Source organism: Danio aesculapii, chromosome 7 (assembly GCF_903798145.1).
Source record: "Danio aesculapii chromosome 7, fDanAes4.1, whole genome shotgun sequence".
NCBI classification, from domain to species: domain Eukaryota; kingdom Metazoa; phylum Chordata; class Actinopteri; order Cypriniformes; family Danionidae; genus Danio; species Danio aesculapii.
In genome coordinates, this window is record NC_079441.1 from 1,492,974 (window position 1) to 1,520,011 (window position 27,038).

General features: G+C 37.3%; 1 protein-coding gene across 1 annotated transcript in view; it reads left to right on the forward strand.

Annotated features, from left to right (window-relative positions):
• The window catches only part of LOC130231520 (adenylate cyclase type 2), an 81,462-nt gene that overhangs the window by 16,553 nt on the left and 37,871 nt on the right, over positions 1-27,038 (forward strand). Inside the window, exons 2-7 of the mRNA XM_056460856.1 lie at positions 13,155-13,277; positions 13,587-13,778; positions 15,668-15,944; positions 22,181-22,378; positions 24,556-24,717; positions 25,224-25,373. Coding sequence (XP_056316831.1) covers positions 13,630-13,778; positions 15,668-15,944; positions 22,181-22,378; positions 24,556-24,717; positions 25,224-25,373 — 936 coding nt within the window. The 5' untranslated portion in view covers positions 13,155-13,277; positions 13,587-13,629. The remainder of the gene's footprint in view (positions 1-13,154; positions 13,278-13,586; positions 13,779-15,667; positions 15,945-22,180; positions 22,379-24,555; positions 24,718-25,223; positions 25,374-27,038) is intronic.

Below are 27,038 nucleotides of genomic sequence, written 5' to 3' on the forward strand. Positions count from 1 at the left end.
ATCTTATTTAAACTTATTATTATTTATTTTTTTTTTTTTTTTATTATTCTTCTTCTGAGACTAAATTTCTAACTCTATCTCCTCCTAGAGCTTTCAAGCTATGACCACCAAACTCGCACCAGACCTCCGAACTATTCGGACTCGGATTGCTATATCTCCTCAGACTGATCCGACTTTCGGTTTTCCGAAAAACGTCCCGGGACCACCGAAAAAATCCCATAGGCTTAACATGGGGTCAAACTTTGTGACCTCATAACTCTGCGTCAGAATGTCACACAGACTTCTAACTGGGCTCATTTAACTCAGACTACCTAACTGCCAATAACTGATGAGCTTTAAACTTTCTAGCCACGCCCTAGCAACCACTTTTGGACCCTAGAAACTGTCCCATAGACTTCCATTGCAAAAGATGCTCATTGACTTTACATTGGATCAACCTTTGTGAGCTCATAACTCTGCATCAGACTGTCATAAAGACTAATGGCTGAGCTCATTTAACTCAGTCTAGCCAGCAGCCAATCACTGATGGCCTTTTAACTTTCTAGCCACACCCTAACAACCAGATACTGCACCCTAGCAACTGTCCCATAGACTGCCATTATAGAGGCCCAGATTGATATCGTCCTGCTGCAGTGTTATAGAGACATGGGGGTTGTTTTTAACTGTTCATACTGGCAAGAAGCTTTGATACATCATCAGTCTAAGCTGTCAATCAACTCCATAGCAACAAAACAGACTAACCTAGCAACGATATAACAGCAGCTATATCTCAGTATCAGAACATCGTAGAGAAGCGGGGGTTGGCTTATTTGACTCATGCTAGCACACCATGAATCCTGTATGGTTCACATGCTAGCAATGACTAGCAACATGCTAATTCATGCTGGAATCATGCTAGTAACATGCTAATTCATGCTAGAATCATGCTAGTAACATGCTAATCCATGCTAGAATCTTGCTAGTAACATGCTAATTCATGCTGGAATCATGCTAGTAACATGCTAATTCATGCTAGAATCATGCTAGTAACATGCTAATTCATGCTAGAATCATGCTAATAACATGCTAATTCATGCTAGAATCTTGCTAGTAACATGCTAATTCATGCTAGAATCATGCTAGTAACATGCTAATTTATGCTAGAATCATGCTAGTAACATGCTAATTCATGCTAGAATCATGCTAGTAACATGCTAATTTATGCTAGAATCATGCTAGTAACATGCTAATTCATGCTAGAATCATGCTAGTAACATGCTAATTCATGCTAGAATCATGCTAGTAACATGCTAAATCATGCTAGAATCATGCTAGTAACATGGTAATTCATGCTAGAACGATGCTAATTCATGCTAGAATCATGGTAGTAACATGCTATTTCATGCGAGAATCATGCTAATAACATGGTAATTCATGCTAGAAACATGCTAGTAACATGCTAATTCATGCTAGAATCATGCTAGTAACATGCTAATTCATGCTAGAATCATGCTAGTAACATGCTAAATCATGCTAGAATCATGCTAGTAACATGCTAATTCATGCTAGAATCATGCTAGTAACATGCTAATTCATGCTAGAATCATGCTAGTAACATGCTAATTCATGCTAGAATCATGCTAGTAACATGCTAAATCATGCTAGAATCATGCTAGTAACATGGTAATTCATGCTAGAACGATGCTAATTCATGCTAGAATCATGGTAGTAACATGCTATTTCATGCTAGAATCATGCTAGTAACATGCTAATTCATGCTAGAATCATGCTAATAACATGGTAATTCATGCTAGAAACATGCTAGTAACATGCTAATTCATGCTAGAATCATGCTAATTCATGCTAGAACCATGCTAGTAACATGCTAATTCATGCTAGAATCATGCTTATTCATGCTAGAATCATGCTAGTAACATGCTAATTCATGCTAGAATCATGCTAGTAACATGCTAATTCATGCTAGAATCATGCTAGTAACATGCTAATTCATGCTAGAATCATGCTAGTAACATGCTAATTCATGCTAGAACGATGCTAATTCATGCTAGAATCATGCTAATAACATGCTAATTCATGCTAGAATCATGCTAGTAACATGCTAATTCATGCTAGAATCATGCTAGTAACATGCGATTTCATGCTAGAATCATGCTAGTAACATGCTAATTCATGCTAGAATCATGCTAGTAACGTGCTAATTCATGCTAGAATCATGCTAGTAACGTGCTAATTCATGCTAGAATCATGCTAGTAACATGCTAATTCATGCTAGAATCATGCTAATTCATGCTAGAATCATGCTAGTAACATGCTAATTCATGCTAGAATCATGCTAGTAACATGCTAATTCATGCTAGAATCATGCTAGTAACATGCTAATTCATGCTAGAACGATGCTAATTCATGCTAGAATCATGCTAATAACATGCTAATTCATGCTAGAATCATGATATTAACATGCTAATTCATGCTAGTAACATGCTAATTCATGCTAGAATCATGCTAGTAACATGCTAATTCATGCTAGAATCATGCTAGTAACGTGCTAATTCATGCTAGAATCATGCTAGTAACGTGCTAATTCATGCTAGAATCATGCTAGTAACATGCTAATTCATGTTAGAATCATGCTAATTCATGCTAGAATCATGCTAGTAACATGCTAATTCATGCTAGAACCATGCTAGTAACATGCTAATTCATGCTAGAATCATGCTTATTCATGCTAGAATCATGCTAGTAACATGCTAAATCATGCTAGTAACATGCTAATTAATGCTAGAATCTTGCTAGTAACATGCTAATTCATGCTAGAATCATGCTAGTAACATGCTAATTCATGCTAGAATCATGCTAGTAACATGCTAATTCATGCTAGAATCATGCTAGCAATATGCTAATTCATGTTAGAATCATGCTAGTAACATGCTAATTCATGCTAGAATCATGCTAGTAACATGCTAATTCATGCTAGAATGATACTAGTAACATGCTAGTTCATGCTAGAATCATGCTAGTAACATGCTAATTCATGCTAGAATCATGCTAATAACATGCTAATTCATAGTAGAATCATGCTAATGACATGCTAATTGTTCTATCTATCTATCTATCTATCTATCTATCTATCTATCTATCTATCTATCTATCTATCTATCTATCTATCTATCTATCTATCTATCTTTTCGTACTTTTTAAAACTACTTTAAACTAAATAAACTATTACCAACAGACTTTCACAAGCCAGCCTCAAAGTTTGTCCTCAAACTTTAATAATCTAGTTATTCTTCTTCTTCTTCTTCTTCTTCTGAGACTAATTTCTAAGTGTATCTCCTCCTAGGCCTTTCAAGCTACATACTTCAAACTTTCGTCAAACCTTCGAACTGGTCTGACTCGGGTTGCTATATCTTTTCTAACTGATCCGACCTTGGGTTTTCCGAAAAACGACCCAGAAAAATCCCAAAAGTCCCATTGACTTAACATTGGGTCAAACTTTGTGAGCTCATAACTCTGCATCAGACTGTCCTACAGACTTCTAACTGGACTCATTTAACTCAGTCTAGCCAGCAGCCAATCACTGATGACTTTTTAACTTACTAGCCACTCCCTAGCAACCACTTACAGCACCCTAGCAACTGTCCCATAGACTTCCATTGTAAAAGACTCCCATTTACTTAACATTGGATCAACCTTTGTGAGCTCATAACTCTGCATCAGACTGTCCTACAGACTAGAGTCTGGCCTCATTCAACTCAGTCTAGCCAGCAGCCAATCACTGATTACCTTTAAACTTACTAGCCACTCCCTAGCAACCAATTTCAGCACCCTAGCAACTGTCCCAGAGACTGTGACTAGCTATTCTAACACACGCTAACAGTTTTAACATCCTACTGACATGCTAATCTTACTAGAAAGGTGCTAGCAACACGATAGTGACATGCTAGTCATGCTAGTAACATGCTAATTCATGCTAGAATCATGCTAACAACATGCTAATTCATGCTAGAAACAAGCTGATTCATGCTAGAATCATGCTAGTAACATGCTAGTTACATGCTAGTTAATGGTAGAATCATGCTAGTTACATGCTAATTCATGCTAGAAACATGCTAATTCATGCTAGAATCATGCTAACAACATGTTAATTCATGCTAGAAACATGCTAGTAACATGCTAATTCATGATAGAAACATGCTAGTAACATGCTACTTCATGCAAGAATCATGTTAGTAAAATGTTAATTCATGCTAGAATCATGCTAGTAACATGCTAATCCATGCTAGAATCATGCTAGTAACATGCTAATCCATGCTAGAATCATGCTAGTAACATGCTAATTCATGCTAGAATCATGCTAGTAACATGCTAATCCATGCTAGAATCATGCTAGTAACATGCTAATTCATGCTAGTAACATGCTAATTCATGCTAGAATCATGCTAATAACTTGCTAATTCATGCTAGAATCATGCTAGTAACACGCTAATTCATGCTAGAATCATGCTAATAACATGCTAATTCATGCTAGAATCATGCTAGTAACGTGCTAATTCATGCTAGAATCATGCTAGTAACATGCTAATTCATGCTAGAATCATGCTAATAACATGCTAATTCATGCTAGAATCATGCTAGTAACACGCTAATTCATGCTAGAATCATGCTAATAACAGGCTAATTCATGCTAGAATCATGCTAGTAACATGCTAATTCATGCTAGAAGCATGCTAATTCATGCTAGAATCATGCTAATAACATGCTAATTCATGCTAGAATCATGCTAGTAACACGCTAATTCATGCTAGAATCATGCTAATAACATGCTAATTCATGCTAGAATCATGCTAGTAACATGCTAATTCATGCTAGTAACATGCTAATTCATGCTAGAGTCATGGTAGTAACATGCTTATTCATGCTAGAAACATGCTAGTAACATGCTAATTCATGCTAAAATCATGCTAGTAACATGCTAATTCATGCTAGAATCATGCTAATAACATGCTAATTCATGCTAGAAACATGCTAATTCATGCTAGAATCATGCTAATAACATGCTAATTCATGCTAGAGACATACTAGTAACATGCTAATTAATGCTAGAAACATGCTAGTAACATGCTAATTCATGCTAGAATCATGCTAGTAACATGCTAATTCATGCTAGAAACATGCTAGTAACATGCTAATTCATGCTAGAATCATGCTAGTAACATGCTAATTCATGCTAGAATCATGCTAGTAACATGCTAATTCATGCTAGAAACATGCTAGTAACATGCTAATTCATGGTAGAATCATGCTAGTTACATGCTTATCCATGCTAGAATCATGCTAGTAACATGCTAATTCATGCTAGAATCATGCTAATAACATGCTAATTCATGCTAGTAACATGCTAATTCATGCTAGAATCATGCTAGTAACATGCTAATTCATGCTAGAATCATGCTAGTAACATGCTAATTCATGCTAGAAACATGCTAGTAACATGCTAATTCATGCTAGAAACATGCTAGTAACATGCTAATTCATGCTAGAATCATGCTAGTAACATGCTAATTCATGCTAGAAACATGCTAGTAACATGCTAACTCATGCTAGAAACATGCTAGTAACATGCTAATTCATGCTAGAATCATGCTAATTCATGCTAGAATCATGCTAGTAACATTCTAATTCATGCTAGAATCATGCTAGTTACATGCTAATTTATGTTAGAATCATGCTAGTTACTTGCTAATTCATGCTAGTAACATGCTAATTCAGACTCGGCTTTTCAAGCCACCATAAAGTTTGTCCTCAAACTTTAATATCTAGTTATTCTTCTTCTTCTTCTTCTTCTTCTTCTTCTTCTTCTTCTTCTTCTTCTGAGACTAATTTCTAAGTGTATCTCCTCCTAGGCCTTTCAAGCTACATACTTCAAACTTTCGTCAAACCTTCGAACTGGTCTGACTCGGGTTGCTATATCTTTTCTAACTGATCCGACCTTGGGTTTTCCGAAAAACGACCCAGAAAAATCCCAAAAGTCCCATTGACTTAACATTGGGTCAAACTTTGTGAGCTCATAACTCTGCATCAGACTGTCCTACAGACTTCTAACTGGACTCATTTAACTCAGTCTAGCCAGCAGCCAATAACTGATGACTTTTTAACTTACTAGCCACTCCCTAGCAACCACTTACAGCACCCTAGCAACTGTCCCATATACTTCCATTGTAAAAGACTCCCATTTACTTAACATTGGATCAACCTTTGTCAGCTCATAACTCTGCATCAGACTGTCCTACAGACTAGAGTCTGGCCTCATTCAACTCAGTCTAGCCAGCAGCCAATCACTGATTACCTTTAAACTTACTAGCCACTCCCTAGCAACCAATTTCAGCACCCTAGCAACTGTCCCAGAGACTGTGACTAGCTTTTCTAACACATGCTAACAGTTTAAACTTCCTACTGACATGCTAATCTTGCTAGAAAGGTGCTAGCAACACGATAGTGACATGCTAGTCATGCTAGTAACATGCTAATTCATGCTAGAATCATGCTAACAACATGCTAATTCATGCTAGAAACAAGCTGACTCATGCTAGAATCATGCTAGTAACATGCTAGTTACATGCTAATTGATGCTAGAATCATGCTAGTTACATGCTAATTCATGCTAGAAACATGCTAATTCATGCTAGAATCATGCTAACAACATGCTAATTCATGCTAGAAACATGCTAGTAACATGCTAATTCATGCTAGAAACATGCTAGTAACATGCTAATTCATGCTAGAAACATGCTAGTAACATGCTAATTCATGCTAGAAACATGCTAGTAACATGCTAATCCATGCTAGAATCATGCTAGTAACATGCTAATTCATGCTAGAATCATGCTAGTAAAATGTTAATTCATGCTAGAATCATGCTAGTAACATGCTAATTCATGCTAGAATCATGCTAGTAACATGCTAATTCATGCTAGAAACATGCTAGTAACATGCTAATCCATGCTAGAATCATGCTAGTAACATGCTAATTCATGCTAGAATCATGCTAGTAACATGCTAATTCATGCTAGAATCATGCTAGTAAAATGTTAATTCATGCTAGAATCATGCTAATAACATGCTAATTCATGCTAGAATCATGCTAGTAACATGCTAATTCATGCTAGAAATATGCTAGTAACATGCTAATTCATGCTAGAATCATGCTAGTAACATGCTAATTCATGCTAGAATCATGCTAATAACATGCTAATTCATGCTAGAAACATGCTAATTCATGCTAGAATCATGCTAGTAACATGCTAATTTATGCTAGAATCATGCTAGTTACATGCTAATCCATGCTAGAATCATGCTAGTAACATGCTAATTCATGCTAGAATCATGCTAGTAACATGCTAATTCATGCTAGAATCATGCTAGTAACATGCTAATTCATGCTAGAATCATGCTAATAACATGCTAATTCATGCTAGAATCATGCTAGTAACATGCTAATTCCTGCTAGAATCATGCTAGTAACATGCTAATTCATGCTAGAAACATGCTAGTAACATGCTAATTCATGCTAGAATCATGCTAGTAACATGCTAATTCATGCTAGAATCATGCTAATAACATGCTAATTCATGCTAGACACATGCTAATTCATGCTAGAATCATGCTAATAACATGCTAAATCATGCTAGAAACATGCTAGTAACATGCTAATTCATGCTAGAATCATGCTAGTAACATGCTAATTCATGCTAGAAACATGCTAGTAACATGCTAACTCATGCTAGAAACATGCTAGTAACATGCTAATTCATGCTAGAATCATGCTAATTCATGCTAGAAACATGCTAGTAACATGCTAATTCATGCTAGAAACATGCTAGTTACATGCTAATTTATGTTAGAATCATGCTAGTTACTTGCTAATTCATGCTAGTAACATGCTAATTCAGACTCGGCTTTTCAAGCCACCATAAAGTTTGTCCTCAAACTTTAATATCTAGTTTCTAATGTTGTTTTGTTTATCGTATGCCCACATTCACAAAATATTGTGCAGTCTTAAAAATGGAAATTAGCAAATAAATTAATATGAAAACATAAATAAATAGGTAAAATACAGTACAATCACACCATTTTAGAGCAGTAACCTCCTCACTATCATTAATATTCTTACTTCTACTTTTGTTACCATTATTAGTATTACTTGTCCTCCTCTTATCTCCTCATTATTATTATTACAAGTATTTCTACCATTGTCATTATTCAGGTTGCTGTCGTCGTTGTTGTTGTTGTTGTTGTAGTTGTTGTAGTAGTAATGATTGTAGTAGTAGTTGTGGTTGTTGAAGTAGTAGTTGTAGTAGTATCAGTAATAGTAGACGTCGTTGGTGTAGTAGTATCAGAAGTAGCAGATGTTGTAGTAGTATCACTAGTAGCAGTGGTAAATGTTGTAGTAGTATCAATAGTAGTAGTCGTTGTAGTACAGGGTGGGCCATTTACATGGATACACCTTAATGAAATGGGAATGGTTGGTGATATTAACGTCCTATTTGAGGCACATTAGTGTATAGTAAGCTTTTCAAGATGGGTGGTGGCCATTTTGATGTCGGCCATCTTGGATCCAACTTTTGTTTTTTCAATAGGAAGAGGGTCATGTGACACGTCAGACTTATTGGGAATTTCACAAGAAAAGCAATGGTGTGCTTGGTTTTAATGTAACTTTATTCTTTCATGAGCCCCCTCACATATACTAATGTGCCACAAACAGGACGCTAATATCATCAACCATTCACATTTGTCCATATAAATGGCTCACCCTGTAGTATCAGTTGTAGTAGACGTTGTAGTAGTCAGTAGTAGCAGCAGTAGTGGTTGTAATATTAGTAATTGTCTGTAGTAGTTGGTGTAGTACTTGTAATTATTATTATTGTTGTTGTTGTCAGCCGTTATTACTGTTGTCCTTTCTTTCTTTTCTTTATTACTATTACATTACTATCATTATTGTCACTCCTTACCACTGATTGATCTATTTTATTTATGTCTATGCTATTTGTTTCATTTAATGACGGTTATACATGTTGTTTATGTGTATATATATATATATATATATATATATATATTTTACATGCGCACACACACGCACACGTTGTCATAGGTTTGTTTTTCTAATGGTAGCCGTGTGGCAATTTGTGATATCCACATTTGGAAAGATGGAGCCTGTGATGCAGACCAAAGTAGCAAAATATGTTCATTCATTCATTTTCTTTTCGGCTTATTCCCTTTATTAATCTGGGGTCGCCACAGCGGAATGAACCACCAACTTATCCAGCATGTGTTTTACACAGCGGATGCCCTTCCAGCTGCAACCCATCACTGGGAAACATCCACACACTCATTCACACTCATACACTACGGACAATTTTAGCTTGTCCAATTCCCCTATAGCACATGTCTTTGGACTGTGGGGGAAACCGGAGCACCCTCAGGAAACCCACGCCATTATGGAGAGAACATGCAAACTCCACACAGAAATGCCAACTGACCCAGCCGAGGCTCGAACCAGCGACCTTCTTGCTGTGAGGTGATCATGTTACCTGCTGCGCCACCATGCAGCCCTAAATACATTTTTTAGCCAAGCATACCAGGACAATAAATAGCTATAATGCATATTTTTCAAACAGGTTGATCACATTAAGATTCAATAAATACAAACCTGCGGTCATATCAAAACTTAGCTTGAGAATATTTTACAGTATCTTATGTATTTTCCTCCAAAATGGCAAAAGTTTGTCACAGTCCCAAAAACAATGAATGAATGAATCTTTTTTACATTTGAAACACAAGTCTGTGGCAAACATTTTCTTAATACGCATTGGTGTAAGATATATCCTATTCAAAAATTATAAATTAAGCTCATGGATCCCAAGAGAGGTACATTTCGGCAGTGGTGGAAAGAGTACTAAAAAATCATACTCGGGTAAAAGTACCATTACTTACCTAAAAACTAGTGCAAGTAGAGTAAAAATATCTGTTGTAAATATTACTCAAAGTGTGAGTAAAAAGTAGCCCTTTCAAAAGTACTCAAGAGTAGTGCGTAGTGAGTATTACACTGGAAAATGTTGATGCATTTACATGTCATTTGTGGATGTGTGTAAACGTAACATTCTGTAGTGCATTTAGTTATTGCCCAGCAGAAGCACAACGTTATAAGACGTTAATATTAGGTTAGATTTAGGTTGTGATGTCAGGTGACCAAAATTCAATGTCTAGCCAGCATCTAAGGACAATGTTATTTTGATGTCCAATAATGATGTCAAATGACGTTGATATTTGGTTGATTTTAGGTTGTGTTCAACGTCGAGCCAACATCTTAAACCAACATCATATTGACATCAAATACTGACATTTATTCATCAGGTATGGCAACCAAAATCCAACATCTGATAAACGTCATAGTGGTAACGTCCACACAACGTCAAGCTGTAACGTCATTAGATGTTGATATTTGGTTGATTTTAGGTTGGAACGTTGGACATTGACATTAGCCTGATGTTGAGTTCTGACGTCAACCCGAGTTTCATTTCCAAACAAAATTTAACGTCCCCATGATGTTGGGGTACAACTTCAATCTGACGTCATGTTGACGTCTCTTGTGACTGCTGGGTGTTTAAGGCCATTTCAGTCATCATACAGTAAACATCCGTCATCTTCTCATCAGTCACATCATCTAAACAGTCTCTGGGTCAGTGCGTGTACTGATTTTAGACATCTTCTTGGACACTTTTAATGCTTCCAAATAGTTTGCTGCACTTATAAATCGCACGTCTTGAGGTAGTTCATTATGATTTACCTTCTATGTGTGATCTGATTGGACAGGAATCACAGGACTGATTTGTCTAATCCCCATAGACAAGAGAATAATACTGTAGTGACTGCAGGCTGAAGGACAGTAGTGGAGTAAAAGTACTGATACTGCAGTAAACATGGACTATAAGGAAAGTAAAAGCACACATTTATAAAACCACTTAGTAAATTACAATTCCTGAGGAAAAACTACTCGATTACAGTAGTGTGAGTATTTGTAATTAGTTACTTTACACCACTGCATTTCAAGTATATATTATTACATACAATGTCCCAGTCATCCTCTTCAATAGTTTGACTAATATCCTCCTCCCAAACATCCGTATGTCCTAGCCAGGCAGAAGTGCAGTTGTCAGTAAAAGGTGTTCAATCTCTGGTGTTTTGGTTCTCAGCTCTCCTTTGTCCAACTTTGGTTTTAAAAAATATCACAATTGTAGATATTTATCAACATTGGATTTTGGAACTTTATATTGATCTACAATCTGTTAGAAAGACTTTATGGTGCCCTCTGAAAATAAACAAGATATTTGAGAGATGCCCATTTCTGAAAAAACAGTGTTTTGCATTGTTAAAGGCATATCAGGATTAAAAGAAAGTGGGGAAAACAAGGAGAAAGGGGTGGAAATTCCCATATATGTCATTACATCCTTCCAAGTTCTAAGAGTATTTGATATGATAAAAATGTTCCTCAATCTTTTTTCGTTTTATATAATTCTGAACATTCTCAAGCTGTTTCTTCCATCCTAAACCAGATAGAGTTAGTCCTCTCACTACAACAGCTAATCATATTTTTTATTTGGGCTGCCCATTAATAAAAGTAAAGATTTGCCAAGCCTATTCCACTCCTGTCTTTAGGCTTCAGTAATGTAGAAGTTTTGATACGCTGCCTTTTATTGTTCCAGATAAACTTTGAGACGTGCTTATTAAGATCTCTGATAAATGAATTTTCCTCAGTTTGCTTCTGCTTGTGAGTTGCATTATGGGATCTTGATCTTTCTTCCAACAACTTTTAACCTAGAAAAGTGTGTAAAAAGTGTCTGAATGCGTTTAATAGTGTGCAGTTTAATAAAGTTTAATAGTGTGCAGTGCTATATTGTGTGTGTTGGTGTTGTATATTACACTACAGAAACCTCGTAATAATCTGCAGCACAGTTATTTTACACACTTATTTCTCTACATATTATCTCTTATATTATTTAAACTTCTAAAATGTCAATGAAGTCACTTTGTTAAACTGTAGAGTTGAATTTTCAACATTAAGAGTGGACAGAGCAGAGATCAACATCCCATAATGCAATTCACCACCGCAAATAAACAGAAAACAGTTGAAAATATGGGAACGGATAGTTCTTACAGTGTGGAGCGAACACATTTCAATTACACTCCTGTACTCATGTGCTTATTTCCATACTCTAATGTAGGGGAACACATGGTTAATTAACCATTAACTAATACTTTTAGCCAGTGCTTAATTTGTACATGAATGATTTCCAGAACAAAACCAGGAAATAAAAGTTACCGTGACCGAAGTCTGCTGCACAATTTCAGTTTTCCCAGGACATGACGTTACTAAGTGGTTAATACAAACAATAATAATGACCACATTTTTGATCGGTCTTTCATTATTTTGTGCAATATAACGTTATGGGTCAACAATGGTCTAAAAAACAAACACCACTAACATTTAGTCCACTATTATGTGCCAAAATGTGCACACTTGGCAATAAAACCGATTCTGATGTTAATATGCGGCTGTCAATCAATTCTGTGGGCGGGGAAACCGCACTCCTATGTCATGTTGTGGTGGGCCTACAATTGCAGGGATTTGGATCCTATTGTATTGCCAGAAACAAAGCGAAAAAAGAGACTTATTGTGTTTATATCAGCCCAATATGACCGTGGACACACTATATATGAGTCTTCGCTGAGGTCCAGCTTTCAGCCTCCGGCGCCTAGACTGCAGCTCTGTACAAGACGTTTGGCCACAGGAGAAATGGTCGTGCCCAACTGAGCCTGGTTTCTCTCGCGTTTTTTTAATTCTTCACTTTCGTCATTTGGTGAAGTTTTTAATTGATAAGAGCTTTTAATCCCATCAGGCAAAACTAGCAACAATCAAGAATACATGATTATATGCTGTCATGGCTTTACAATCAATACCTGTGATTATAATGGAAGTCAATGGGGTCAAAAACAGCACCAACATAACCAAAGGGGAGTCAATCTGAACAACACACAAGGGTTAATCTTCATCTTGGAGGTGAACTAATGCTGTAATGTTGTGTTTTCTTCGAGTGCAGACGGTCAGTGAATCTGCAGTGCTTTGGCCGGAGGAGTGAAGGAGGTCCACAACCCTGAGGGATAAAAAACCACCGATATTATTCATCTCTTCACATCCAGTATATATCAGACCGTCGTCAGTCGTAAGTTTCTCTTATTCATATGCTGCTCCTCTCACTCAGGGCTGCTGTTTATGCTAATGAGGCAGAGATGAGCACTAGTGGGCGGGGCTTTCGCTGCCTGATGACACATTCAAAGGGAGAATGTCAATCAAAGTGTTTCCTTTATTAAGTCTGATTATATAAAACACAATTAATTCATCTTTGCCATAAGAGGCTGGAGATATTCACACACTGCTGACACACAATTGGGTTTAAACATTTCTAAAAGTGATGTTTGCATACTCTTTAAGTAACTGTAATAAAATTATTAATGAACTTCATTTTTTCCAGTGGGTCAGTGATTTAATTACAGTCGCTCATTACCCTGGTCGTGATGCTGGACAACACAAAGGTGTACGTGGAGCTCGGTGTGGCGAAGGTGCAGAATGCAACCGAACCCCAGAAAGCACACACCGTTTCAAGGGACGAGAATGGCTTTATCAGCACCAGTGTTTCCAGTCCAGATGAGGAGGACCAGGCCAGGTTATTCCAACTTTATTTTAGATAGCGAAGACTAAAACTATTGGTCAAAAATAGTTTTGTTAACTGAATTTACTATAAATTAAAAATTAAAATGAAACAAAACTAAAAACAGCCACAGAAAAACGAACACAAAATTAATCACGAATAATCGCATCCAAACAAAAATTTGTTTTGACAATATTTATGTGGTGAACTGATGTAAATTTTAAAACTCTATTGAAATAAAAAACAAGTGTAAATGTGGATTAAATTGAAAAATACTATCAAAATAAAAACTAAACGTAAACTAAACCAAAACTGACAAAATGAACTAAAAATAAACGTAAATGTACTTAAAATTTTAAAAGAGTACCGAAACAAAAACTAAACATAAACTAAACTAAAACTAACGAAATAAACTAAAAATAAATGTAAATGTACGTTAAATTTAAAAATAGTATTGAAATAAAACCTAAACGCTAACTAAACATAAACTAAACTAAAACTAACTAAACTGAGTAAAAATAAATATAAATGTACATCAAATTTCAAAATATTATTGAAATAAAAACTAAACGTAAATGTAGATTAAATTTAAAAACAGTACCGAAATATAAACTAAACGTTAGCTAAACTAAAACTAATGAAACAAGCTAAAACTAAACGTAAATGTACATCAAATTTAAAAATAGTATCGAAATCAAAACTAAATGTAAACTAAGCTAAAGCTAACGAAACGAACTACAGAAATAAACATAAATGACAATCAAAATTGAGTAGTATTGAAATAAAAACTAAATAGAAATGTGTTCACAAAATTAAAACTAAACTAAAACTAACAAAACTATTAACTGACTAAACGTAAATGTACATCAAATTTTAAATGGGATCAGTAATGAAATAAAAGCTAAACGTAAACTAAACTAAAACTAATGAAATGAACTACAAAACTACACATAAATGAAGATCAAATTTAATAATCGTGAACTAAACTAAAATTAACGAAACAAAATAAAAATAAACGTAAATGTACATCAAATTTAAAAAATAGTATTGAAATAAAAACTAAACGTGAACTAAACTAAAACAAATGAAACGAACTAAAAATAAATGTAAATGTACTTCAAATTTAACAGCAGTACTGAAATAAAAACTAAATGTAAACTAAACTAAAACGAAACTAAGCTAAAAATAAATGTAAACGTACTTCAAATTTAAAAATAGTACCGAAATAAAAACAAAAAATACATCAAATTTATAAATAGTATGGAAATAAAAATTAAACGTAAATATAGATCAAATTTAAAAATAGTACCAAAATAAAAACTAAATGTAAATATAGATCAAATTTAAAAATAGTACCGAAATAAAAACTAAACGTAAATATAGATCAAATTTTAAAATAGTACCTAAATAAAAACTAAACGTAAATATAGATCAAATTTAAAAATAGTACCAAAATAAAAACTAAATGTAAATATAGATCAAATTTAAAAATAGTACCGAAATAAAAATTAATCATAAACTAAACTAAAAGTAACGAAACAAACTGAAAAATAAACATAAATATACAGCAAATTTAAAAACAGTATCGAAATAAAAACTAAACGCTAACTAAACATAAATTAACAAAATGAACTGAAAATTTACGTAAAAATACTTTCAATTTAAAAATTGCATTGAAATATAAACTAAACGGTATCTAAGCTAAAACTAATCAAACTAACTAAAACAAAACTGAAATGTACAGCAAATTTAAAAATAGTATCAAAAGAAAATTAAACATGGACTAAACTAAAACTAAAGAAACAAACTAAAAATACATGTAAATGTTAATCAAATATAAAATATTATTGAATATAATAAATAAAATAGTATTGAAATAAAGGCTAATAAAACCCTTGTCGCAGATCTCCATCGGAGTCTGACCGCAGCATCAGCAGGCTCAGTCTGGCCGGTGTATCGGAGTCGTCTGGGACGTCCCACAGTGCTCTGGTGTCTCCGGTGGAAGATCGTCAGCCTTTGTCTTCGCACCGCAGCACCGGTCAGGCCTTGTGCTCCTGCATTCGGGCCGGATCAGTGGCGACTCTGCGCTGTCTGGAGGAAACACCGCTCATGGTGTCTGGACTGCTGTTAACCATTCTCTTCTGCGTCACCATGATTATAATCATCCCCGCCACCGGCAGGGTAAGAGATCACTGTTAATGGAGCAGTGTGTTGACATCTAGTGGTTGAGTTAGGTATTGCAGTCAAAATTCAAAATGTCGGAGAGGGTTTATTTCACTGGAGCTCTCTCAGACTTAAACAAATGAAGGTGGGTTAGACAGAACCGAGTATACCTGACGATCAAGCCTTACAATGTAAGCTGATCAGCTAATGTTTACTTTTGTAATATTTGGATTATCTGCTAATTAAAAACCACCATTTGTGTATTTTTATAACTCTGAATCTGCGTCTCATTTAGGAGACTGCTACTGTCCCCCAGAGAGTGCATTTTCAGATGCATCTGCATACATTAATATATGCTGTTTTCACCATCTGGCTGTAATATAATTGGGTAAACTGTTAGCAGTGTTGTGCAAGTTACTTCCAAACTGTAATACATTACAGATTACTTATTACTGTGATTTAAAAGTAATCACTTACCTTACAATATTACTGTCTCAAAATTGTAATATGTTACATTACTCTTATATTACTTTTTAGTTACTTTCACCAAAATAACTACAGAATTAGAACTTAACATTCTAAAATGACTAAATGTACTGCAGAGCATTTTACATCCAGTAGAAAGCGATATGATGTAGCAGAATGACGGTGACCTATCCAGGCTACTAACAATATAGTATATATTTGGCAACGTGAAGGCTCAAGACAATGCAAAAAAGGATAAGAGCCAGAATCACAAATGATCAAAGTCTGTTGAAAGTATGGTAAAGGTAAAGTGATTATCTGGCAATATCTGTGAATAGCTTGGCTATTTTCATATTAGACACAACAGGCCTGTATGTAAACTCCAATGCCATGACGAGATGCATTTTTTTCTTAATCTTGATATTATTCTATTCACTTTAAATTCAGGTTCACAACACAAAACTGTCATGCACAAAGTGAGCATGATGAACATAGCTTTCTCAATATAATGCTCGTGCACAGATTTCCTCTGTGGACAAAACTGCTTGTGAGCTCTCAAATATACGCTGCTCGCGTGCAAATTTTCTCATGCTCTCTCAAATATGCACTGCTCACGCACAAAATTTCTTGTGCGCTCACAGTACACTACTCGCTCAGTGAGATTATATGCAGACTCACAATTTGTGTCTTGTGTTCCCTCTTCCTTTCATGCTTTTTGATATAATTTATATTTGTACACTATTTATTAACAATAACCAAAATACTAAAATAGACTTACATATTAAATTTTTAATCTAATCCACTATAACCTTTTTTGTTGTTTGTTATATGATGAAATATTTCCAATTTCAAACACTTAAGACACAGAGAAAAGAAGTTGAATGCAAAGAATACATTTTTAAAAAACATTTATTAAACATCCAAAAGGTGCACCATACTAATCAAATAAAACAACATTTAAACAAAAATATAACGAATGCAAGCAGAAATGTAACCGATAAAAATAGGGGAAAACTCGATGAGGTATTATAGCCTACTGAACTATTCACTCCTCAAATAAATCTCACTATCAATCCCATTTTATCATGGCAACTAAAATAAATTGACCACGTCTCTGTTGTCTTCCACATTGCTGATGAGATTGTGGAGGACATTTTCCCTGTCATGTACAGTGTTTTGAACAGTTCTACAGTAAAGTACTTCAATTAATCAGTTGTGCTAATACTAGTTGCTATGGTAACACAAGCGTAATATAAACAAATTACCCAGTGCTATAGTTTTTTTTTTTACAATATAGGGTATACTATACTACAATTCACCACACTTTACTGTAGTAAAACTACACTTTGTATTTCATTTTATCAGTTCACTATTCTTAATACTACAGTATGCTGAAGCATTCATTAACAAATTGTAAATAATACTAGCCTAAAACATAGGCAGTATATCTAACACTCAAAAACACAAGTATTTATTATAGAATTTATCATAACCTTTAGTGTTTCGTGTATTGCTAATAAATACTGTAGCAATATATAAACCATATCAACATTCTTGGGATAACCAATTGAACAGGAGGATCTCTGGAGAGCAAAAGCACGAAAAGAAGAGGAAACATGAGGCACAAAATGTGAGTCTGCATCATCTGACGGAGCCAGAGCAGATCATTCGCACGTGAGCAGCCGTGTTTTGAGTGTGCGCGACTGCGAAAAAAAAATTGCGGTCGAGTTGTCCACGAACAGAGAATTACATGAATGCGCTCTTGTAAAACTGCGCTGACGACTGTTGTCAGTGAAATAACGCCATATGCACATACGTCCATCTCGCGAATGTACTGTCTTCTGCTCATCTATTTTGCCGCTTTTCCGCTGCACGTCAGGGCTTGACCTTACTGTGAACCGGGCTGAGCCAATAGCCTCGGACCTCGAGCTCAGAGGCTGAAATCATTCCGCGTTCAAAGTAAAAAAGTTCCAATAGCCAGAGGGATATTAATGACAACACACGCATATATTCACTAACCACGAACAGAAAATAGAACTTACTTGCGGTATTTTTTATTTGGTAATGTCTTGCGGGCGAAAAGTTTGGAACGCACGCGTTACTGAACATGTACCGAGTAAAATATTACTGAAAATGTATAAGTAATGCCTTACACTACTGCGTTACTGGAAAATGTAATACATTACTGTAATACATTACTTTTGTAACGCATTACTCCCAACACTGACTGTTAGTGGGTGGAGTTACAAGTTTCTTGCAAAGCAGAATAACTGACTTTAGCATTGTTTTTCAACGTGTTTCTTTACCAACAGCAGGGTAAGAGCTCTCTGTTAAGGGTGCAGTGTGTAGGATTGACATCTAGTGGTTATACTTGGTATTGCAGTCCAAATTCAAAATATTGGAGAGGGTTTTTTTTCACTTGAGCCCTCAGACTACACCCACACGCAGGTTGCCAGATTGACAACACAAACAGAAGTGAGCATGCTTGATCATCAAGCCTTACACTGTAATGCCGAGTTCAGACTGCATGATTTTAGCACAGTTTTTGACTCGCTGTTTTGCAAAATAGCCAACAATTGCCTGAAATCACAGGTAAATTGGTGCTTGTTCACATGAGTAACAATCACACAATGTGTACTACAGGGCTTCAACTAATGATTTTTTTAATAATCGATTAATCTGTTGATTATTTTTTCGGTTAATTGATGAATCGGATAAAAAAAACAAGAAAAGCGTTCATTTCCAACCCTTCATTCAGAAACAGAACTACAATCTTTAGAAAGTGCACTAACATGTTGCTCTTTGAATATCCCTGAGCTGTTATAATAATAACAAAATTAAAAACTAAGTGGTGTTGTCCTGTCTTCAATCCAAATATGTAAAAGAAATTTTAGAGCGTCACAGGAATCAATCTCATGCTCTCCACTCCTCCATGACCACCACAGCAGCTGCTCAGGATACGGCCTGGTCCAGGATTATGGAAACCTTGGGATCATCTTGGGATCGTCTCGTCACTGGTCTTGGATCGAATCAGTGGTGCTGCATAGTCTCTGAGGGCCTTGGGATGAGTATCCCTCCTCCTCATCCCTGTCTATGAGGCGCCGAACTCTGAATTAGTGTTGCCCGATTGGGCGGTTTTGAATTTGATTGTGCAGTTTAAAAATCTCATAGGCGGGTAGTGAAAATTTGGGCGGTTTTGTAACGGCGCGCCAGTCAGCTACATCTGGCAACACTGATCAGTGCGTGAGAGAGACTATGTTCACTCCGCTCCGCGCTGAACAAATGTTTTTTTAATAATCAAACATCGCCGTGTCGCGCGACACAACGAATCGATTATGAAATTTGTTGCCAACTCTTTTGGTTATCGATTTGTATCAATTTAATTGATTCGTTGTTGCATCACTAGTAAACTATCAATAACGCGATCTGAGAGAATCGCCGATGAGTCGCAGACGCCCGCCCATGAGGTATTTGGCATGCTAAATATCTGGAGTTGTCTGCGATTTAAATCATGAAGTGTGAAATGTGTTCTGGCTGAAAATAGCATCGGCGATCTCCTACAGCCAATGAGAGAGCAGCATCCGCTAGTGTGGGTATCTGCAGGCCAGCGGGAGAATGGGGAGAAGTAAACGGCTTATTTTGAGTCTATTTGGACCCAAGAAATGGAGGCTTGTGTAAATTTGTCAGGAGCACCCTTGTCTGTTTGACGTATCATCTGAGCAATACCACAACCGGCTTGATAAAGAAAATAGTTTGAGAGGAATTGCTAATTCCCTTCAAACCCAGGTGAGCAAACTAAGAGCATGTGCTACCCAACTAAAGGCTTCTTTCTCATTATGTAGTTAATAACTAAAGATATACTACGTGACCTGGTGTTGTCTCCATGTCACTTCTGGATTGTGTGGTTGTGAGACATAGTTTGCAGAGTTGTCATGATTCTTCCTATTGTAAAGTCTTGCAGTGTAAAACCCCCTGTCGCCGATCAGAATCAGAATTAGAAAGAGCTTTATTGCCAGGTATGTTCACACATACGAGGAATTAGTTTTGGTGACAGAGCTTCTACAGTGCAACAGGATTACAGAGACAGGACAAAAAACAGAAGTAAGTAGTGAGTGCAAATATACAGATTGACAAGTGTATGTACATGTTTATTACTATATACAACGTTATATGAGCAGCTGTTATGTGCAAATTGGCATGTAAAGTGTGGTAAATAAGTGTATATGTGTATAAAAGTGTATAGAAAGTAGTGATGTTGGTTTCGCAATTATTATCATGTTATTATTATCAAGTGTTCATGAGATGGATTGCCTGAGGGAAGAAACTGTTTCTGTGTCGGGCTGTTCTGGTGCGCAGTGCTCTGTAGCGTCGACCAGAAGGTAAAAGTTCAAAGAGGCAGTGTGCTGGGTGTGAGGGGTCCAGAGTGATTTTGGCAGCCCTTCTGCTCGCTCTGGATAAGTACAGTTCTTGGGGAGTAGGAAGGGTTGTACCAGTGATTCGCTCAGCAGTCCGAACTATTCGACGTAGTCTTTGGAAGGTCGTATTTAGTAGCTGAGCTAAACCAGACAGTTATTGATGTGCAGATGACTGATTCAATGATGGAGGTGTAGAACTGTTTCAGCAGCTCCTTTGGGAGGTTAAACTTCCTCAGCTGACGAAGAAAGTAGAGCCTCTGTTGAGCTTTTTTGACAATGGAGTCAATGTGAGTGTCCCACTTCAGGTCCTGAGAGATGGTGGTGCCCAGGAACCTGAATGACTCCACTGCTGCCACAATGCTGTCCATGATGCTCAGTGGGGGGAGAGCAGGGGGGTTTCTCCTGAAGTCCACTATCATCTCCACTGTTTTGAGCGTGTTGAGCTCCAGGTTGTTGTGGCTACACCAGACAGCCATTTCCTTCTATACACTGTAAACACAACATGCAGCGACGAAACGCTAGCCCAGCTAGTCAGGCAAAACATCTGTGACACCACTACTTTGAGAATCCTGCAGTCTGAACTCGACATTAGGGTGTACTCACACTAAGTACAGTGGTCTTGCCTGTGCATGCTGATCTGCTAATGATTATATTTGTAATATTTGTATTAAATTAAAAACAAGATGTGGATTTTAGTAACTCTGAATCTGCATCTCATTGTGGTCTTTGGAGGTCATATTTTCGTCCACATACATTGAGATCATTCATGACTGAATGGAAATGTGCTGTTTTCCACCATCTGGCTTCCCAAGGTGCTGCATTTGCCATGTCTGCCTGTTTTCATAATAGTTTTAATAACTCATCTCTAGTAACTGATTTATTTTCTCTTTGCCATGATGACAGCACATATTAGACTAGATATTCTTTAAGACACTAGTATTCAGCTTAAAGTGACATTTAAAGGCTTAACTAGGTTAATTAGGGTAAAGTTAGGGTAATTAGGCAAGTTATTGTATAATGATGGTTTATTCTGGAAACAATCCAAAACTAATATAGCTTAAAGGGGCTAATAATATTGACCTTAAAATGGCTTTAAAACAATTAAAAGCTGCTTTTATTCTAGCCGAAATAAAACAAATAAGACTTTCTCCAGAAGAAAAAATATTATAGGAAATACTGTGAAAATTTCCTGAATCTGTTCAACATCATTTGGGAAATATTTGACAAATAAAATCACAGGAGGGCGAATAATTCTGACTTCAGCAGTGTTTTCTTCTGTGTTTTATTATGGTGAAAAGCACTACACAAATGAGCCTGAATTGACTGTTTTCCAGCAGGTGTGTAAAGTGTGTGTTTTTCTCATCTGTCCTGCAGAATCTGGTGGTCCACATTGCTGCGTTTGCGGTGGTGTGCGTGTCAGTGTGTGTATGTGTGTCTCTGCTGCTGTGTTTGCCGTGTCTGCCTGTTTTCCGGCGTGGAGAAACGCAGCTGGCGCTCTTCATCTGGATCCTGCTCTTCATCATCGCCTTCGTCTTCGTCTTCACCGGAGGCACCGTCACCGCCTGGGAGCAGGTCAGATACATTTCATTCATCATTCGCTTCTCTTAAACTCTAAGTAAACAAACAAAATAAGAACACAACCGTAGGCTGTAGAAGATATGGATGACGATATATCCGTGACGTCACCCGTAGGTTTCTGAAGAACACAAATAAAGCTACAAGTAAGTACACACAGCATGCCATATCATCTGATAATTGTAGGAAATAATCCCAAAAGGCTACTGACTATATAAAGCCACATAAAACAACACAAAAATACGATGAGTATGCCGAGTTCAGCAGCTAATCAGCCGGAATCAGCTGAGTGAAGTGACAGCGAGACCTAGCTGTCACTCAAGTGGCCACGCCCTTAATTATGCAGACTTAATATAACCTAATATAAACAAAACAGAAATTCACCCCCTCACAGTTGTCATGAAGGGTAATATTAGCTATTTACACCAAAATCGTTCCTTGTACCAGGCTGTAAACATCTTTTTATCAGCTGTAAAATTTAACATTGCAGTCAGTGAACATCTGGATTTCCTGGAGCCAGCTACTAAAGGCCAGTCGATGAATTGCAGTTTCAGTTACTTCCGTATTGGCTTCATGAGGGAGAGTTGCCGCTTGAACAAAACTAAAATATAAACAACAAACTTGCATAAAATCACAGTAATCAGATCTCTTCAGCTCACATTAGCTGCGTTTTATTGGTGATTTGCTTTTTGTTAAACTCAAAGCCCTATTCAAGAGATGTTCGAAGTAGCTGTTGTGAAGAAAGCTGAGATAATTGTATTTCTTTGTGCTAACTGCCGTCAAAATACTGAACATTTAAGGATAAAAGTGCAGTAGGTGATCTAGAATAATGCTAACATTAGCTTAATAGCATTGAAAATGCAAGCCTCTCCATGCCGTCCAAAGCCACGCCTCCTCAAGTCATGAACACACATCAAATTGATGACCACAGACAACCTTATAACAAAAGGGGCTCTATTTTAACGAAACTGGAGCACCCAGAGGAAACCCACGCCAACACGGAGGGAACATGCAAACTCCACACAGAAACACCAACTGATCCAGCCGGGACTGAGTCACTGTGCCACCCTATTCAGATCACATCTAATATCTTATTCATGGATCTGCTTAACCGTACCTGACGTTCCTGTGCTGGTCCAACTGATCCAGCCAAGGGCTTTAACCAGTGACCTTCTTCCTGTGAGGCGATTGGCTACTCACTGCGCTATTGTGCTGCCTAGAAAACTTTGTGAAGTTTATTTATAAACTAATTTCGAGCAGATCATGATTGACCACAGCCGGTCCTGCATTATCCAAATCATGATTCACCAATCAGATGATTCCTAAGCCAGTATAATCACCCTCAGTTCCATATCACAGCCATCTTCGTTTTGAAGAATCCCCCCCTTCCACCCCTACTCCTCCTCCTTTCCTAGATGGGAGGCATGGTGGCCCAGTGGTTAGCACTGTTGCCTCACAGCAAGAACATCACTGGTTCTAGTCATTACCAAGCCAGCTGACGTTTCTGTGCGGAGTTTACACGTTCTCCCCGTGCTCACGTGGGTTTCCCCCGAGTCCCCCGGTTTCCTCCCATCGTCCAAAAACATGCAACTTAAGTTAATTGACTAATCCAGATCAGCACCATAGACATGCTCCTAGTAAGTAGTTATCTCTTAAGAGCGATCACTATCTGTTCACTAGCTTCTACAGCAGGGGAGTTCTCCAGATCTACCTGAGCTCAAACTCCCCTCTCGCCTTGCAAACGAGAGGGAGCCCCGGGCTCGAAGATCTTCTGAGCTCAGGGCTCTCTCCCGGGACAGCATGCCAAACAAGCTTCATAATCAATCATCAGCTAAGAGTGGACTTTATAATACTACAATTCCTAACTTACAACCCTTTTGGAACAACTGTAGTATATTTAGCAGGTTTTCAGCCGTGTAGTAAGCAAAACTTGTCATAATGTGCAATATTTGTCCTAAAACGACTATGCTTAGTGCTTGACCAGAGGCAAGTCAAGTCAGAAACTGACGAACAGCAGCTTTAAAGCAATCTGAGGAAGCTTTATTCCTGATGGAGGCACATTATGAGGATTATTATCAATTAGAATACACTGGGCTTTACTGTGAATGAGCTCTTGTGTTTATATGAGAAGTTTGGGTTATATATGTGTGTGTGTGTGTGTTGTTCTCCATCAGGTGGGGTTCTTCCTCTTCCTGTCGCTGTCGGTTTATACAGTTCTTCCTCTGCCGTTGCCGTGGGCGATGAGCTTCGGGATCGGGGCGAGTGTGTGTCACATCGTCGTCATCAGTGTGTATGTGTGTGTCACGAGTCCAGAGACACGAGACCTGGCCGTACAGGTGAAACACACACACACACACTCACACACAAACTCAACATGGTCTTATAAGTAAAACAGACACATTTACAGTTACACACTCGTTCTCTCTCTCACACACACACACACATATGCATACACTCTCTCTCACCTACACATACACGCACACATCTGCACAGAGACACACTCACACACGCACACATGCATACATTTACACACAAACACATATACTCGACACTCACATACACTCGTACTCTCTATCACATACACATTTACAAACACACACTTGGGCAGATACACACAAACACACACAAACGCACACACACAAAATCTCTCTCTCATACACATACACACTCTGTCGCACACACAAGGAAATGTTAAATGCAAATCTATAATTTTCAAGCAACCACGTGTATTCAAATGTGTGTATTTTGTGTGTGTTTGTGTGTGTGTGTGTGTGACTGTCTGTCTGTGTGTGTGTTTGCGTCTCTGTGTTTGCATCTATGTATGTGTGTGTGTGTGTGTCAGCTGGTGGCGAACGCAGTGTTGTTCGTGTGCATCAACACCACAGGAGTGTTTCACCTCTGGCACACTGAGCAGGCCCGCAGGAAGACCAGGAAGAAACGAGAGGACTTCAGCAGAAACCGCTCGACGCAAGCCAAGCAGAAGCGCGATCAGGTACACACACACACACAGAGACACACTCTGCTGGATCGCCTTGATTTAATAACCCAAATTAAATAAAGAGAAAACAGAATCCTCTCTTGGCTATATTTCTTAGCTGGAGTTTAGTTTAAGGATCATCTTAATGTAATGTTTTGCTCAAGAGATAAATCAGACTCATACTTCACCACACAGGGTGACTTGATAGGTTTCTGGAGAATGAAGTCAGTGTCCACTCCAGTGAAGATAAGTAATAAAATACACTTTTATTAATGAAATAAAATCCAGTGAAAAAAGTAGAATAAACAAAGAGACAAGTAAAAGACAACAAAATCTTTACTTTAAACCAGGGGTCACCAATCTCGGTCCAGGAGGGCCGGTGTCCCTGCAGGGTTTAACTCCAACTTGCCTCAGCACACCTGCCTGGATGTTTTAAGTATACCTAGTAAGACCTTGATTAGCTCATTCAGGTGTGTTTGATTAAGGTTGGAGCTAAAATCTGCAGGACATCAGCCCTCTAGGAACAGGTTTGGTGACCCCTGCTTTATACATATACATTGAGAATAAAGGGCAACCGACCTCCAGTGTAGAGAAGTCAGAAAAGCACAAAGCTGATCGGTATGCTTCATCCCTTTCTACTTCTAAAATCACACCTCATACATCATTAGGGCACATAGGATTATGCTCATGCACGTACATACTCATATATTATTTGGGTTTATAACATGGTATTTAAGAACAGTTTATATATGATTAAGAGCCAGCTGTATAGTTGGTTAAAAGACTCTGATCTCTGCAGAGTTCTGCTCGTCAGCTGGACACACAGTTCATGTGTTTATGTGAACACATTTATAGTTGTTCCTGTGGTATATTAAAACATGAATCAACATCTGAGCAGTTTCAGGAGCAACATTTAGACTGTTTTATATCCCTTTATGCATACTGAGTCTACAGAGTGTGCATACCTAATCCTACCCCCAGTGGTGTAAAGTAACTAATTACAAATACTCACACTACTGTAATCGAGTAGTTTTTCCTCAGGAATTGTAATTTACTAAGTGGTTTTATAAATGTGTGCTTTTACTCTCTCTTGAGTACATGTTTAGTGCATTATTGGTACTTTTACTCCACTACTGTCCTTCAACCTGCAGTCACTACTGTATTATTCTCTTGTCTTTGGGGATTAGACAAATCAGTCCTGTGATTCCTGTCCAATCAGATCACACATAGAAAATTGATCACTTAAAATTGATTTAAAATTGCAGCAAACTGTTTGGAAGCATTAAAAGCGTTCCAAGAAGATGTCTAAAATCAGTACACACACTGACCCAGAGACTGTTTAGATGATGTCCCTGATGAGAAGATGACAGATGTTTACTGTATGATGACCGAAATGGCCTTAAACACCCAGCAGACACAACACGTCAACATGATTGTTGCATTTTGTTTGGAAATGATAATCAGGTTGATGTCAGAACGTCAGGCCGACGTCAAAGTCCAACATTCAGCCTAAAACCAACTAAATATCAAACTCTAATGATGTTACAGCTTGACGTTGTGTGGACGTTAGCACTATGACGTTTATCAGACGTTGGATTTTGGTTGCCATACCTGACGAATAAATGTCAGTATTTGACGTCAATGTGACGTTGGTTTAAGATGTTGGCTCGATGTTGGATT